This window comes from Rhinolophus ferrumequinum, chromosome 25 (assembly GCF_004115265.2).
Source record: "Rhinolophus ferrumequinum isolate MPI-CBG mRhiFer1 chromosome 25, mRhiFer1_v1.p, whole genome shotgun sequence".
In the NCBI taxonomy this organism is placed as follows: domain Eukaryota; kingdom Metazoa; phylum Chordata; class Mammalia; order Chiroptera; family Rhinolophidae; genus Rhinolophus; species Rhinolophus ferrumequinum.
Window position 1 is genome coordinate 11721519 of NC_046308.1, and position 16592 is coordinate 11738110.

Consider the following 16592-nt stretch of genomic DNA (forward strand, 5'->3'; position numbering starts at 1 on the left):
TCTAGCCGTTTGCTTATTCTGAGAACAATGTTTAAAGTGTTCTGAAACAGTTTCCGTTTGATCATCTTGTCTCCTTTTAGTTGTAACTTTCAAAATATTTCAGTTCTTAAGAGTTCAGTTCATTGATTCAGATTCTCCTTTGCTTACAGTTGATGTAAAATCTCTTAAGGATTCTAACTGGGCATCTACCAGAAGAGAATATACATATTAGGTTATTTTGGAGTAGTGATCGAGGTTTGCCTGCCTGTAGTTCTCCTCTCTTATGTCTCTTTTTCCTGAACTGCCTGTTCTGCAGAAGTAACAGCCTTGAATGACCGCATGTGTTCAATGCACCGTTTTCTGGCTGTACTTCAGATAACGGCAAGCTCTTTGCATAAAGCTGGTTGTGTATAAGTTGGAAATGGTATTTTCTTTCCTGAAGTAACTGTATGTAACAATTTTCGTTGACTCTTCCCACAGGCCTGCATTGAGTAGAACTTCATTTTACAGAAGACTGTAGTGTGACAGAAGTGTCACTGTGTCAGGTGATACCAACTCTATGAATTATGATTTTAACAAACTCTTCTTCCCTGATTTTATTTAGATACTGAGGATGCTAGCGAAACTGACCTGGCAAAGCATGATGAAGAGGACTATGTAGAAATGAAGGAACAGTGAGTATGAGTTTCAGATTTCTTTTTTTGGAATACAGAATTGACAAGGAAATCTTTGTGATTTGCTTGTGTATATGGCTTTGACCATGGTGCTTCTAAAGACCATGTATTGGTATGTAATTTCCCCCCATTAAATTTGTCACATTTTAATCATTCTTCCTGTTATAACAATCTTTTGAGGGTAAGCTAGAAAGGACATTGAAATGATGTCAGGGGAATAAGGCCATATAACAGGAGAGAACCATTTCTCACTTTATGAGGTATGATAAAAAAAATACAGTACATGTTTAAATTAAAAAAAAAAAACTTATTACAGTAGAAGACACATTGCCATTAATCCCCCTCAAAATACCCCCCTCTCTTCGAACACACTTATCCCATCATTTTTGCTATTTTCTGAAGCAGTACTGGAAGTCCTCTTTCGTGAGTGTCTTTAGTTGCGCTGTCATGGCTGCCTCGATGTCCTGAATCATTTTGACTTTGGGGAAGAGCCAGAAGTCGCACAGTGCCAGATCCGGTGAATAAGGTGGATGAGGACAGGCTGTAATGTTTTTATTTGACAGAAATTGCCATATACCAGAAGCCATGTGTGACACAGAGTGTTGTCATGATGGAGGATAATTTACTGCACATTTTAAAGCCTACCTTCTCTCAACTGTAGCTCACACTTAACTGACTGCACCAAATAAGTTGAAAGTTGTCACACACTGTTTCTAAGGTTTGCTGTGCTGCTTCCTGTATTGAAGATCCCTGCGTTTTGGTTAGATGGCACGCGGCAGCAGCATTCACTGTATTTTTTTTTTAATCATACCTCGTGTGTTTTAGATGTGAAAACCATTGGCCGGAGAGGGTAAATGGTGTTTCACAGCTACGTGGTTCTCAAATGGGTGTGACTCCACCGAGCGCTGACTACTTGCTAAATGGTGAGCTAGTTTCCTAGAAAGCTCAAGGAAACCAGGATGGAGAACAGGACTCCTGCTCCAGTGCCCTTGCCACTTATCACACATCCGTACTCACGCCTTCTTATTGTCTTCAACTACATATGCCCAGAGAAACGAAAACCACTCACTTTTATCATAAGCACAGATGCAAGACAATTTAAAAATATATATCCGATAAGTATTTGTTGAATGTATTTTGAGGATCTTGATTTGACTTTTAAAATTCTATAAACTAGGCAGTCCACATTCCTTTCCTTATAAGTCTTATTTGCAAATGTTTTGTAACCATCTTTTGGATTCTTTCATCCTTTTCAAGCTTTGGAACCCAAAGGGGTAATTCAGCTAAATATGACCAGTGCTGAATAAAGAAGGATTACTTTAATAATTCATGTAATTTTTCTCATAACTTCATCCTTGAAACAGTGCTTGCTTTTTAAAAAAAGAATTCATTTCTCTTAAAGCTTTTTATTGATTTATCTTGACCCATTTGAAATGTATTTTCACATACCTAGTCTTTTCCTGAATCTGAATTTTTTGTTGTTATTTACTTCTTCAACCTGTTAATATTCCCTTTTAAAACAGACTCAGAATTCAAAGGCATTGTCTGGTACACTCAATGTGGTGGAAGATCTAATACACTGGGTTCCAAATACTGACTTCTTGTGTGCAGTTTACACACCATTCCTTCTTGTACTTGAAATATTTAAGCATTCTTTAGGGACAATCTTCCAATTGAATATGCCTGTTAATATTTGATGATATAGAAAATAATTTTGATTGAATACCTTTTTTGATTCAAGGTGAGCATTGAGAGTACATCAGAATTTTCCTTAAAAGAACCAGACCTGAGTAATTCTCAGATTCTGCCTACTTCTTCTTCTACCTATAGATAGTTGGGTTGTATTTGTAGCCTTTATTTGACCAATCAAAAGGATATTTATTGTGCCTGTTATCTGTTAGACAATGGTTTTATTTCAGGTTGCAATTCTTGTTTTTATCCCTGTGAAATTGGGGGTGTTTTTCAGATAGAAGCAAAAAATATTGCTGAAATATGATTTACGCGTGGAATCTACCATTCAAACAGACTTACCAGAGTATATAATTGTCTATAATCCATTTGTTGTGAGGGAGTAAAAAAATAACATGCCAGGTTCTTTTGTTTGTGTTGTGTGTTCTTATCCAGCTGTGGCTACAAATAAATCAGGTATTTTAACGTTTGTTACTGAATTATTATTATTTCTCTGATCCTAAAAGAGTAGTGTTTTAAAAATGACGGTTTATTAGTTTATTAGTGGTTTATTCATTTTTTATTAAAAATGAAGGTTTATTAGTGCTTACACAGTTATGCTCTCTATATAGAAAAAAATGCGCTGAATGCATAATCTTCTTTGGAATTTATAATCTAATCGTAGAGTTGATATAAGAGCTGTATTTAATGCCTTTTCTACATTTGTGTGTGTTACTTATGCTTCTAAACTCAGAAGAAAATAGCATCACACTTTCAATTTTGTTTGTATGTTCTTGCCTAAGTGTTTATCATTGTCACTTATTTATTAAAATCTGTGTGTCCTCATATTTGTAGATTTTAGACTGATTCTCTAAAGGTGGGATAACACAGGAGAATCTACAAAATTGTAATATGATTCAAAAGCACAGAATCCCTGTCCCTTTTTGATCCCTTTAGCTGTTACTACATTTTAAACGACCTAGCCAACTTCAGTTTTCTCTCCTAAAGGACATGGCTGCCATTCCCATAACAACCCGGGTACTTTCTGTGTGTAGATATTTTTGGAATTGAGTGTTGAATAAAATCTTTGAGTGTGTCTTTACTTTTTTAATAGGATGTATCAGGATAAACTGGCTTCTCTCAAGAGACAGTTGCAACAGCTGCAGGAAGGTTGGTGTATGATTTAATCCATCATTTCTAAATATACTTCTTAATATTACAAACCTTTGTAATCTGTGTGTTTCACTTCTCTGCGAGAGTGATTTAAAATTTGGTGGGGCTGATTTTGGCTGTTCTAGTATACATTTTGCGATCTTCTGCTATCAGTAAAATGGTGATTTTCAAACTGTTTTGAAATCTCAGGGCCTTCTGTAGAGCGTGAACTGAAAACCACTCTGCCTAAAGCTAGACATTTTTAGAAGAGATGTTACCAAAAACCAAATAAAATTGTACTATTCCTTCTAAACTAAATGCTAATGAACCGTGGATTATCCTTACTGTATTTTCTCTTTTTAGCTTGGTAAATTAAAAGTGGGTTGTATCTTGTCGGGTGCTGTTTTGCGCTAATTGCAGTTCAGCATGGGGGTTAAGAGCACGGACTCTCAAGTTCCATCATGGGTTTACAGCCCAACTTCACTACTGTCTAGAAGTTTGACGTTGGGCACATCACATTCTCTTGCTTAATTTGTTTTCTGATCTGTGAAATGAAGAAAAGGAAAGTAGATGAGATTATACACAAAGAGTGATTAGCTCTGTTGGGCGCACTGAGAACTCGGGCAGTTGGCTGCTTCCATTAGCTCTTCAGCTTCATTCTTGCGGAGTCCCTCGTCAGTGAAACTGCTTTTCCACCAGGTTCTGTTACTGCTGGGACTAGCCCATCCTGTATTGCTTTCTGGTTAATAGCGAAAAAATGTTCCCATGAGTTGCAGTCACACACCTTTGTTTTGTTTTCATTTTTTCTTTCCATGATAATGGAAGGATTGCCAGAGAAAGAAATACATTCCAGTCTAGCAAGTCTGTAAAGCATGACTGAGTGAGGGATTTTGAAAAAGATGCCATTAATTTATCTTACTAAAGCATGATCAGGAAACACTTTCCACACTAACTGGGACCCTCAGAATTAGCAGTTTTGGGGAAGAGCAATGAAATTAGAGATTCGGTAAGAACCTGAGATGTCCAGTATTGTCAGTATTTAAATTTCATTAAATAAAATTAATAATTCAGTTTCTCTTTTTTTTAAATATATGTATATTTTTATTTTTCAACATTTGACGTACAATATTATATTAGTTGCAGGTGTACAAGCTAGTGATTAGACATTACTATATCTTACAAAGTGATCACCCCAATAAATCTAGTACCCTTCTGACACCATACATAGTTACAATATTATGGACTATACTTCTTACACTGTACTTTATATCCACCAGCCACATTGCAAGTGCTCAGGAACCACATGTGACTAGTGGCTACCACATTGGAAGGTGCACTATAGAGCATTTCCAGCAGTGCAGAGAAAGTTCTGTTGGAGAGCATTGATCTAGACCTTACTGAAGGAGAATGAGGTTTTTCTAGGAAAGGGAAACCCGTTCACTCAAACTGTAGCAGCTAGTGGTCAGAATCATGTAAGGATGCCTGCACCTTTTACTCCCCCTCACTTGCTAGAGTCTCAGCCCACTAGGCTGAGAACCGTGTCTTGGTTGAGAACCGTGCTCCAGTCAGCTCTGTTTGTGTGTGCCTTTCTTTGGTTCATGTTTCATCTTGATGTTCTAAGTCATTCCAAGACAGTCACTGTTGGTTGCTAGAAAGTCATTTTAGGAACCAAAGTGGAGAGCAGATCTTCAAAGTAACTTTTTATTTTGTAAATCTCAAAATCAGGTACATTACAAGAATATCAGAAGAGGATGAAAAAACTAGATCAGCAGTATAAAGAGAGGATACGAAATGCAGGTAAGGCTATATCTTAAATGGAAATAAGTCTTCCTCAGATTTTCTTCCTTTTGCTGATCATCGATGTTATGTGGCCATGAGAGCTGTTCTCCAAAATGTAGTAGTATCTCAACTATCCCACTGTGGGGAGAGTGTTAGGAAAGAGAGGCCTCCAAGGCGCAGTTATGTAAAACTGGCTCATCTTTTCTCCAGTGGCCAATGAACATTCAGTAGTCAAAGCTTAGTGGTGGCTCCTTGCAGTTGGGTTGTCCTGCCTGTCCAAGGGTCATCTTGCGTATTCTGTCTTGTGTCTGCAAGGCTGGCTTCATGGACGATCAGAGGAGCTGACATGGAAAAGGGTTGCAGGTGGTTTTGCTCCTGTTTTTAGTTTTCTGCTTCTGGTATTCTGTGCTCTGGGAGGAAGGGGTTTCCTCCTGTTTATCCCTTCTAGCGTTGTATTATACGCATTTAGAGAAAAAGAGTATGCTTTTTGGTCTGTTGTACACAGTAAATATACTCATTTAACAAAAATTTGTTGAGCACCTGCTACCTCTGAGCTCTGAGCAGTACAGAGTGGTATAACACCTCGTCCTTGACGTAAGGGAACTTGCTGTTTCATTGACAGAACACACCCAAATGTGTAAATTAGGGGATGTTATGAGTAAAATAAAGAATCATGCAAAAAGTAAGATGGGATGACTGTTTAACGTGTGTAAACACAGATGCCTGTGCTTACTGGAAATCTTTTGTAAGTGTTCAATTTTGAAGCTCCTTGTCAGCCAGCACGTCGCATGCCAGCCAGCATGGTGTTTGTTCCTACGGTGGTAAAAGTCATGTTGGGGTTTAAAATGAGGTCTGGGTGCCCCTCCTCAGGCTGCTGTCCTCTTGCTTTCCGATCCATTGACTTTCCAACTTTCTGTCGATGGAACACTTCCTTCTCTCCCCAGTGAGCGGATGTCCAGTGTATATAAGTACCAACAGGTAGAAAAGGAGCTGAAGGGTGTAAGCGATGCTGGGAAAACGGAACTGGAGGCATTAGCCTTCTGCCCATCCACATCCGCGCCTGCCCCTGTGGTTACCCCCCCACTTCCCTTTGAGTTCCTGATGCATCTCCTTGGGACATCTTTAAAATCCTCATCCCTCTTCTTGGGGAAAGGAGGTAGAAGATGAGATCCTAGGTCTAGGTCTTATATCACTTTAGGTCTTATGCCTTTCAGCAGGAATTTGCTCTTAGAGCCTCAGTTTCCCCATCTGTAGTGGGGAACCAACCTCACAGAATTGGTTTAAGATGTAAGGAAAGAAAATTGATGCAAGCCATTTTTCTTCAACTAGAACTGCAGGGTGAGCATTGTTTTTCTTAATTCTGCTCTCAGTCCTGTCCCGGGATCTTTCATAAACAGCTGACCCCACTAACGATGCAGAAGAGTTCCTAAATCAGTCACTGTCTTGAGTTTTAAAAAGGAAGTTCCATGCAGAGGTAATCCACTTGCTTTAGTTGTGTCTTTCGTGTGAACCACCACCACCGACTCTAAATGCTTATTGCCAGTTTGACTTGTTGGTGCAGGTGTGATTGCTCAGAGTGGCACAAACGTCAGATGTCCGGCCGTTCGTGCAAGGTGCAAGTCTGAAGCAGTCATAGCCGTGAGCGTGTTGGGGTGGGTGTGCCTGCGCTGAAGTGCCCAGAGATTCCCAGTACTACACTTAGACAATAATGAGTAGCTTGTCCCTTTCCTCAATTAGTTTTCTCGTGCAACAACTGGTATTTGACATATGGGTTCTTAATCTGGAGTCCCTGAAACTCGGAATCTTATAAAGTATGTGTGAATGTGCGTATGTGCTTTTTTATGGGGGAAGGGACCCATAGGTTCCATCAGGTTTGCAAAGGAGACCATGGTGAAAGGTGAACAGCACTCCCTGGAGTTGTTGGTCCACCCGCAATCTTTGCAGACTGTATGCAGCAGCCCCACTGTCACCAGGAAAGATTAGAAGCCTCAGACCTATTTTGTTCCAAGTCTTAGGTTTACAGAGAGGGTTGCAGTCTAGTGGTGGGGGACGCTGACGGGTGAACAGTTGCTAACCCCTGGCACACAGTGGGTGCTCAGGAAGGGGTGGATACTTGTAGGTTTCTGAGATGGGCGTGGTGAGTGAAGGGTCCACAGGAAAGGCCTTGCAGAGGAGGCTGCATTAGATCGGAAACTTGGAAGTGCATTCAGAGAGACCAGAGGGCAGTGCTGGTGGAGACACATGAGCAGAGGCTGGGGGCCTGACAGGAAAGCCCAGGAGGGCTTGGAACCTCTGCTGTCTACATTTTCAGGGAGCGTGTCCTTCCTCACCATGCAGAGCCCTTCACATATGTTTTAAAGACATCAGTGTTGACTCTGCTTCTTGAGTTAGTGCACTGTTATTTCCTGACCCATCCTGCCCTGCAGAACTGGTGGAGGGTATGTACTGAGTGAAAGAAGGGATAACTTTTGTCAAGGTAATTTGGTTCCTGCTGCTTGTTTTTGCCCTTGGGTAGAACTGCCAGAGCTGATTATGTTCAGGGTCAACTTTTAACTAGACATGAGTGCTTCTTGTATCCTTCCCCTTCATGTATATCAGCATTTCCCCGATGAAAACGTTTGCTCTGGGTAACCGTGCTTTCAGAAAGCAATTACTGCTTCTAAATGAATCCTAACATATTGTTGAGAAAGGTGACACAGCCTAGCGAATCTAATTGCACGTTTTATCTCTTTCAGAACTCTTCCTCCAGCTAGAAGTAAGTACCATGGATCTTCTGGGTTTGCAGGCTCTTTCTGAAACTGGAATCTCGCTTTCCCAATCGGTGGCCTTTCCTTCTATCGCCAAACAGTTAGTTGGGAAACCCCCAGCTGGAAGCCTTCCATCACTGTTCTGTTTGACTAAAGGACTTTGGTCTCAGTTCAGAAATTCCATCTATTCACTTGTTTGTCAGGCAGCCTCTGCTTATCACAGGGTATTAGGGGACACTCACCCCTCACTGCTTTCTTGTTGGCTTTGATCTCATATTATTGCCATTTGGGAATATGTCTGAATTATTATGGCCTAATAATTTGTTATATTGGTCCTCGGAACAGCCCAATTTTTGAATTGGCTCAACAATTTACTTTTACAGTTGAAACTCTCTGGGTCAGTAGGAAAGATGGATTAAAAATTTCTCCTTTCATTCGGCAGACATCTGAATGCTGGTTCTGTGTGAGGTATAGTGCTTTGGTACAGAGATGAGGGCCTGGATCTTGAATGATATACTACTACTCCTGGGGTGTTCAGCGTGCGCGCGTGTGTGTGTGGCTGGGGACGGGGGTGGGGGATGAGTTTCTCAGAGCCACACAGCAATGTGAGGACATCACAGCCAGAGCCCACCATAAGCCCCCTGCGTCTTCACTTCATGCCATGGTGAGATTTAGAAAATGGGTGCTTATGCAATTTTTATTTAGTATAATTTCAGTGTTTGAGTACTTTGGGGTTCAGATACCTAATAAATGGTCTTGTACCCTTTATTGTAAGTGTCAAAAAATACAGTAACTCATACCATCGTGACTCAGTGTCTTGTAGTTAATTTTGAATATAGATATTTCATCTGGAACGGACTACTTTCCTGCGAAATTGTGTCTTTAAGAAAGAGTTTATTTACTGTGTCTGAGAAACTTATGTTCTATTTTAACATACAAGCCATAAAGTATAAGATGTGGAAGAGAGAAAATAACCTGAGTAGCCGGTGAAATATACTCAGAAATATAAGCAGGAGTGTGGTTTGATTTTATGCGTTCATTGGAAAACCGGCTCCCAGATACCCTGTTACTTCAAGTGTGAGTGCAGCTATTTCTCATATTTCCAGTAAAGATATTTTCTTTGTTCCTGAGTGCTGAGCCAGACTTCAGGTTGGAGCCCTGGCTGCCAGGGCCATGTACCCTTAGCCTGTGTTTCTCTTTTGCTCAGACTGAACAAGTGGAAAGAAATTACATTAAAGAAAAGAAGGCAGCAGTGAAAGAGTTTGAGGACAAGAAGGTGGAGCTGAAGGAAAACCTGATTGCTGAGTTGGAAGAAAAGAAGAAAATGATTGAAAATGAAAAGCTAACTATGGAACTGACTGGAGGTATGAAAGCAGCAGCAGGGTTTTTGGAGCCCTGAGGGGGACCTGGTGGGGGGGCATTCCAATTCCTCCTTCTGTCTTCTGGGTTCCTCATCAGAGCAAAGCAAGCTGAAAGGAGAGTGGGCTTTGACATGACAGGTCAGAGTTCTAGTTATGTCTTGTATTGGCTGTGTGACTTTAGTCAAGCTGCTTAACCTCTCTGAGCCTGTTTCCCCCTCAATAAAATGAGGCTGATTATACCCTATCTCAGAGGATTGTGGTTAGAAATATGAGTGCCTAGTGCAGTGCTCTATAACAGGTATTCAATAAATGGTAGACCTTGAATAATAACTGCAACCTTTGGCTTATGCTTTATTTGATTCTTGGGTCAGCTGCCATTCGTGTCTTGGTTATGTTCACAAATTACTTACCTATGTCCTTCTACTTTGTTTTTTCCCATCTGCCTTCATTACAGAAAAGACCTTGTCTTCCTTTTACCTAGATGTGAGAACAAAGGCTTTTGCCTGAATCGTCTATTAGATCCCTTCTCCCAGGTGTTACTGTGAACATTTCAGAAAGAGTTGATACGATTTTAGCAGGGGTAAACTGAACTCTTTTCCTGTAAAGGTAGTAAAGTTACATTTACTTAGACCCTGTCCCTCCTTTGCCTTCTAGAATTTAGTAACATGCATATGGGAACTCAGCAGGTTGTAGGCAGGTTTAAGGGAGAAGCAATATGGGGTGATTCTTCTGTTGCCATATGTAGACTGATAAGCCCTAGAAGGATACAGGGCGGGAATTGGCTTGAACCAGCTATTTTGGAATTTGGCAAAATTTCCATCAGCAAAAACTGCAGGGAAAATCAGTGGTGAGTTGGTCACTTGGATTTGTAAGGGGCATTCCTTCTGTACACCCCAAATTTAACTTATATTTTGAAGGTACTGGCCCTCTGGCAGGCCTGATTTTAGTAGGGGTCCAGAGCAAATGAATTGTTTTTATGTTAAGTCCTTGGGGTCGACTTTGAAACCAAAAGTAACAAGAGCTGTGTTTCCCCATCTGCATTTTTGGTGCTGTGAACAAATGTGGCCTTCCAGTTGATATAACTTGAGCTCCAATCACCCTGATACACTGATAAGAATGTGGTTGTGTCTAAAAAGTAGGAGTCTGACTCTTGAAAAATCTCATAGCTTCCTCATTGGGAGACTTGGCAAAAGGAATTCATTCTTTGAAGACCTCTGAAAGCAGCTCAGAAATGTTTTTTGGGTGAGAATGGATGTTAAAAGAGCATCTTCAGACATCACCATCTTGTTCTTGTTGACATGTGTTTTTAATTAGGCCGTGAGCACTGCAAGTACCTGTTCGGTACTAGTCTGCCTAGCTGTTTTCTGACCTGCATACCATTTTCTCTGACGGTGACTGTGGCTGGCACTGCTGCCTCATCGCTCTCTGCTAGAGCCACCAGATGTTCAGGAGCCTTCATTAGGCTTGTGGGAAATATTGTCCGTTTATAGCTGCTCCCTTTCCATCTGCAGGGAAGGATATCACCACCTTACCTGTGATTTGGCATCCTAACTCCTGACAAGTGGTAGACGTTGTTTGGCCAGCAGTTTTACAGCCAGAATTTTAAATGGGACAGGAGGCATCCTCAGTGACTTGACGGCGAGCCTGCCAGGGTAGAAAAGACAAATAAATACGGGGAATCGTTTGTAACACAATAAACTAGATTCCAGAAGTGCTCAAAGCTAGCCAGGGGCATTAGAGGTACCGATGTCCTTGCTCAAGCCATTTGGTCCCATGGTGTGGAGAGCACTGCCAAGGTAATGATGGAGTGTCGAAAGAAGAGGCACTGGAGCTGGAAGGGTAATTAGCATTTCCACAGATGGTGCTGCTGTGGTGTTGGAGTAAGGGCCTGATTTCATTCCTTTCACCGAGGGACTTAGTTCACCTCTTACTTCACCTTTGTGGATTGATGCCCAACATCAGTGTTGCCCAGCTCTGCCCGGACAAGAGATTTCTTAAAATCTCCCTTTCTGGTTCAACATGAAGATCTCTTGAAAACAAAGTGGAATAAGAGACTAACGAGAAGCTTACTGCAAATAACCCATTGGAAATGGGTGTATTCGGTGACCTGCTCTGTCCGAACAGGACTTAGAGTGTTTACAGACCTCCGTGGGGATTGGTGGGAGGTTCTCTTCACCGCCCAAACCTCTTGTGGAGAACTGAGGACACCTGGGTTGTGGAGGCGGAAAGGTGTGCTGTCAGTGAACATTTCGGCTGAGTTCTGGGTCAGTGCTCCCCCAACTGGAATGTGTGTGAGTCACCTGGAGGTCTGGATAAAATGCAGATTCTGCTTCAGGGCGCCTGGAGTGCAGCTCAATAGCCTGCATCTCTAAGCACCTCCCAGGGGCTGCTGGTCGGACCACATTTTGAGCAGGGAGATTATAGGTAGAGTTACCTGAGAGGGAGTTTTCTCTGCAGTGGAGGTCAAGATTATAAGAAACTCAAATAATTAATGAGAATTTAATGAGCTTTAAAATGTGGGGATCTTTATCATTTTTAATTCATTTTTCCTCTTCCTGTCTTTAGGACAGCTGCCTTTTCTCCTTTCTTCCAACAGCCCACTAATTGCCACTTCATTTTCTTTTGTAAGTTCTTGCCTCACCAGGGGCATCATCCAACCCTCAGTCCCCTGTTGAAGCTAGTCATGACATCAGCAAAACCTGTGAGATTCCTTTAGAATATACTAGATTCATAGCTGGAGCCATTGAATAATTACATCAGAATAGGAACTCCGATTCCTGAGTACTTACATTGAGCCAGGTGGTACATGAACACATTAGAGCTGCCTCTACATGCTGACAGACGGGAATGAATCCTGGTCTTGTCATGAACTTGGTTGGTGGGGTTTTCTCACTTGGCAAGGAGATGGTGGAACCTACCCTGCAGGGTTGGTGCAAAGATTAGATGAGATAATGCCTGGGAGGTGCTTTCAAGAGTGGCTGGAGGACGGAGTAAGCACTTAGGGATTGGGAGGTGGTGACATAATTCAGTTCCTGCAGCTCCTTGTGACTTGCCTTGGCAAAGCAAGCGCAGAGAAACAGGTATTTACTCAAATGGCCCCCAATGAGATAGTGATTAAGCTAGAGCTTATCTGACTGTAAACCTGCCGTGTTGCCCTGAAAATAAGACCTAGCCGGACAATCAGCTCTAATGCGTCTTTTGGAGCAAAAATTAATATAAGACCCGGTCATATTTTACTATAATATGAGATTGGGTCTTATATAATATAATATAATATAATATAATATAATATAATATAATATAATACCTGGTCTTATTTTACTATAAGACTGGGTCTAATATAATACATGATATGATATGTGATATGATATAATATTGAGTCTTATATTAATTTTTGCTCCAAAAGACGCATTAGAGCTGATTGTCGGCGAGCTCTTATTTTCAGGGAAACACGGTGTTTTCTTAACTACCTCATTAAACGGACTCCCTATATACTGTGGATTCAGGTGGTACTAAGTGACTCACAAAATGAGGCTAATACCTAAGGTTTGTGTCCTCAAGGAGCATGTGTTCTGATAATTATGAGACTGACAGTTTCCAGGTCTTCCCTAGCGTACAGCAAATGAAGGTGAAGATTTGACAGGCAGTTTGTACTGATTGTAAAACCTTTAAGGTATATGTGGTTGTATTGCTGTAGGAGTGATAAGTTTCACCCAGTATGTGACAGATACCAGTGAGCAGGGAACCTTAGACGTCAAGTTCAGAAGAGGTCCCACACAAATACCTGGCAAGGGAGAATGGAGGAGAGCACTTGGATTTTGGGTGGAGTGGGCTTGTCCCCAGGATGTTCTTTCCTGATGCTGCCATGTGGAATCCAGGCTGTTTTGTTTAGTGTCGCTGAGGGTGCAGAGGAGGGCTTGATCGGTTTCCTCTTTAAATGGCATCCCTGAATTATGGGTAACCTTGGCCTAATGGAGATTGGTCCCTTCCTTCTCAGCCTGGTTTGGCCTCCAAACACCTGGCCTTGATGCATCGCCCGCCACCTACCCACCTCCTACAGGACCACCCGTTTGTGGTCCCCACTGTAGTAGTGATTTGTGATGGTGGTGAGCCTGCCGGCCCACTAGAGAGGGGCACGGGTGGTAGGGGTTTGTTCTGGGCCTCTAGTCTAGCCCCATGTAGCACTGCCCCTTGTTTGGGCTTAATTGCCTGTCTGCTACTGTGTTTATTCTGTGGTAGCTTTTCTTCCACTTTCATCCTTTTTCTTAAGGCTGTTCCTTTGAGTACGGCAACAAATTTTTTAAAATAGCGAAACAGGTATGAATTTAATGGTTGAAGTATGTTAGAATGAAGCTTTTACTACAGTGGTTGGTACACTGTAGGCAGGTGAGCTGTTGGAGTGAATCAATTGGCCTAGAGAAGTGCAAAACGAAAGGCCAGCCAGTAAGTGGTAATTGTATGTGAATCGCTGGTAATTGTTATCAGGAGGGTCTCTCCCTGGGGACTAGCTGTAAAGTCTCGTCCTGGTTCACCCTGAGCTGCCATTCCTCAGCTGGCATCCTCATGCTACCGGGGGTGCTTGTGTCTGTCCGGTTTGGCCATTCACACACTCCTGGGGAGGAGAGCGTTAGGATTGTACTGTTAAGGATCGTATATACGAGATGGTCTGGAGGGAGCTGTGCACCTAGTCTGGTTGCTTATTGGGTGTTTTTTGTCACATATACTCCCTGGTTTAATTGTTTGATGTTCAGTTAGATTCTGCAAATGTGTCCCCACTGAAGTAAACCTACGAGGGGTCCCCTGGATCAGGGAGGCCTTCTGATTTAAGCCGGTTAAGAGATGTTTTGTGTCGTTGCACCATGTGTGAGAGGAAGACTGATTTTCTTCTCAAGTGCCTTCTCCAGGGTTGCCACACTCCCAAGGTCTGCGTTTCAGTTCCGGAAGTTTGATGTTTTTTGCGGGGCAGGGAGGGAGAAGTTTGATTTTTTTTTTTTTTTTAACTTTTATTTATTTAAGTGTGTCTTTCCAGGACCCTTCAGCTCCAAGGCACGTAGTTGTTTCAATCTAATTGTGGAGGGTACAGCTCACAGTGGCCCATGTTGGGATCGAACTGGCAACCTTGTCGTTAAGAGCACTGTGTTCTAATCAACTGAGCTAACTGACCGTGCCCGGAAGAATTTTTGTCAGTGCACCCAGATTGAGCCCTTGGGACTCTTACTGGCCAAATTCACAGGATACTGATGTCACGAACACCAGCCTGTTGCTTCTAGTGAATAATGAGAACATCCGGCAGACTCAGACCCAGGTGGTCAGCATATCCCATTCTCTGAAAATCTGCCTTAGAAGTCAACTAGGCAAACCTGGGATTGTGCAGTGTGTTAAGTAGATCATCTTACCATGCAGTTTGGGGGCTGTGATACTTACATGTTGATTTTCCCCTCAAAATTACATCTTCCACCTGGACCACTGGCTGGGACTGCTGCCTGCTTGACCCTCTCTCCTGGATGGTGGTGGGGACATACATGCTAATACATTTTAGAGGCTTCTTCCTTCTTCTGAAGTAGTCTTTCAGATGTAATTGGTTAGGTTATTCCTGTGACTAGACTGATAAAATGGATTGATTTTCATCATTGCATAAGAATTTAGTTATATTTTTGGGTTTGTGAGTGATGCATTGATGATCTTCTGAGTTTATTGGCCACGATCAGACTGCATATTACCAGATCTTCAACTATAACTTTGCTTCGCTTACTTTTATCGTGTATTGCCCACCCTCCCTGGCCCCCAGACTTGGCAGCCCAAAGGGTAGGTGTCATGCAGGGGCTCAGCTCCCGTTCCCCGCACAAGAACGCAGAATATGGTGAGGCCAAAAAGGAACATCCATGGAGCTATGGATAGGAGGTTCATACCACTATATTCTCGCTGGTGGCTGGGTTGGAGACACAGGAAGCAGGAGCCACACGATCCGCAATCTGCTGTCCACTTCTCTGCCAACCAACCCACCCCACTTGCTAGCTGCAGTTCGCCATCCGCTTCTCTGCCAACCAACCAAGCCCCTAGCGTAGCCACGGCAGTTATATTAGTGGCCGATGGCTAACCGATAACAGCTGATGGCCACCCACCCACAGCGGATGGCCATCTGATTACAGCTGATGGCCATCTAATAACCAAGCCAGCACCTTTCCACGTGAGGCTGAGAGCCTGGAAATTGCTCTCCTGGCTCTGTCCCCACACTCCACCCCTCCAGGGTCTCGTCTCACAATCTACGCGACAAGCGTCTTCCGTGAGGGGCCCTGTGTGAGGAGCCTGGAGGTGAATGCAATATCCTGGGCACAGCCAGGCTTTCTGGGCACCACCAGCCTTTCTCAGGGTACTGCCAGTCTTTCTGGGCATAGCCAGTCTTTCTTGGTACCGCCAGTCTTTCTGGGCACAGCCAAACTTCCTGGGCACAGCCAGGGTTTCTCAGGGTATCACCAGTCTTTCTGGGCATAGCCAGACCTCCTGGGCACAGACAGGGTTCTCAGGATACCATGCTGTAACAACAGTGGCTCACAGCCAAGGTGCTTACATATTCTCGACGGCGGCTGGTTTAGATGCAGGAAGTAAACATCCGCCTGTACCTCAACAAGGGGTCTTCCTGCACCACAGTCTCGCTGGCGACTGGGCGAGACACAGGAAGTAAACATCCGCCAGTTCCACTACATGGTGGTACGTTCCCAAGCAAACAGTCAAGCGGTCCCTCAAATCAGGGATGGAAGGCAGTTCCCCATAGTCCACAGTCATTCACCAGGCCTGTGCGTTGGCCTCACAGTCTGTGCCCTCTCCGCAGGGCGAGGGCTCCAAGTCCTCCCCAACCTGGGGGTGAGGGACAACCTTGACCTCACCTGCATTTTCCACTGAGGACTCAGCAAGCGTTTCCTCCTGGGACTACAAGTCCCGCATCTGGGCCACCTCAGCATAGACTTCCCAGCTCGCACATCCACAACCACCTTCGCTTTCTCCGGCCTGTGCTGATTGGAGAACCGTCCACGTCATTTCTACCCCTCTATGGGGGTCCAGCTTTCCAGCAGCTGCTCCTCACGGGCTTCCTGAGACTGAATGTTCATATGCATAAATTGCTCCACCACCTTTCGGAAAGCTTTGGGCAGCACCATCCCCTGCTCGCTGCGCTATGTGTCATACAGGGACTCTGGTGTCACTCCCCGCACAGTAATGCAGGTTGTGGTGAGGCC

At 43.2% G+C, this 16592-nt stretch overlaps 1 protein-coding gene across 2 annotated transcripts in view; it reads left to right on the top strand.

The window, feature by feature from the left end:
- The window catches only part of SUDS3 (SDS3 homolog, SIN3A corepressor complex component), a 35774-nt gene that overhangs the window by 2034 nt on the left and 17148 nt on the right, over positions 1 to 16592 (top strand). For both annotated transcript variants that reach the window (XM_033097633.1, XM_033097634.1), the window contains exons 2-6: positions 584 to 653; positions 3436 to 3491; positions 5199 to 5270; positions 7988 to 8007; positions 9207 to 9363. In XM_033097633.1, the coding sequence (XP_032953524.1) occupies positions 584 to 653; positions 3436 to 3491; positions 5199 to 5270; positions 7988 to 8007; positions 9207 to 9363 (375 nt within the window). The remainder of the gene's footprint in view (positions 1 to 583; positions 654 to 3435; positions 3492 to 5198; positions 5271 to 7987; positions 8008 to 9206; positions 9364 to 16592) is intronic.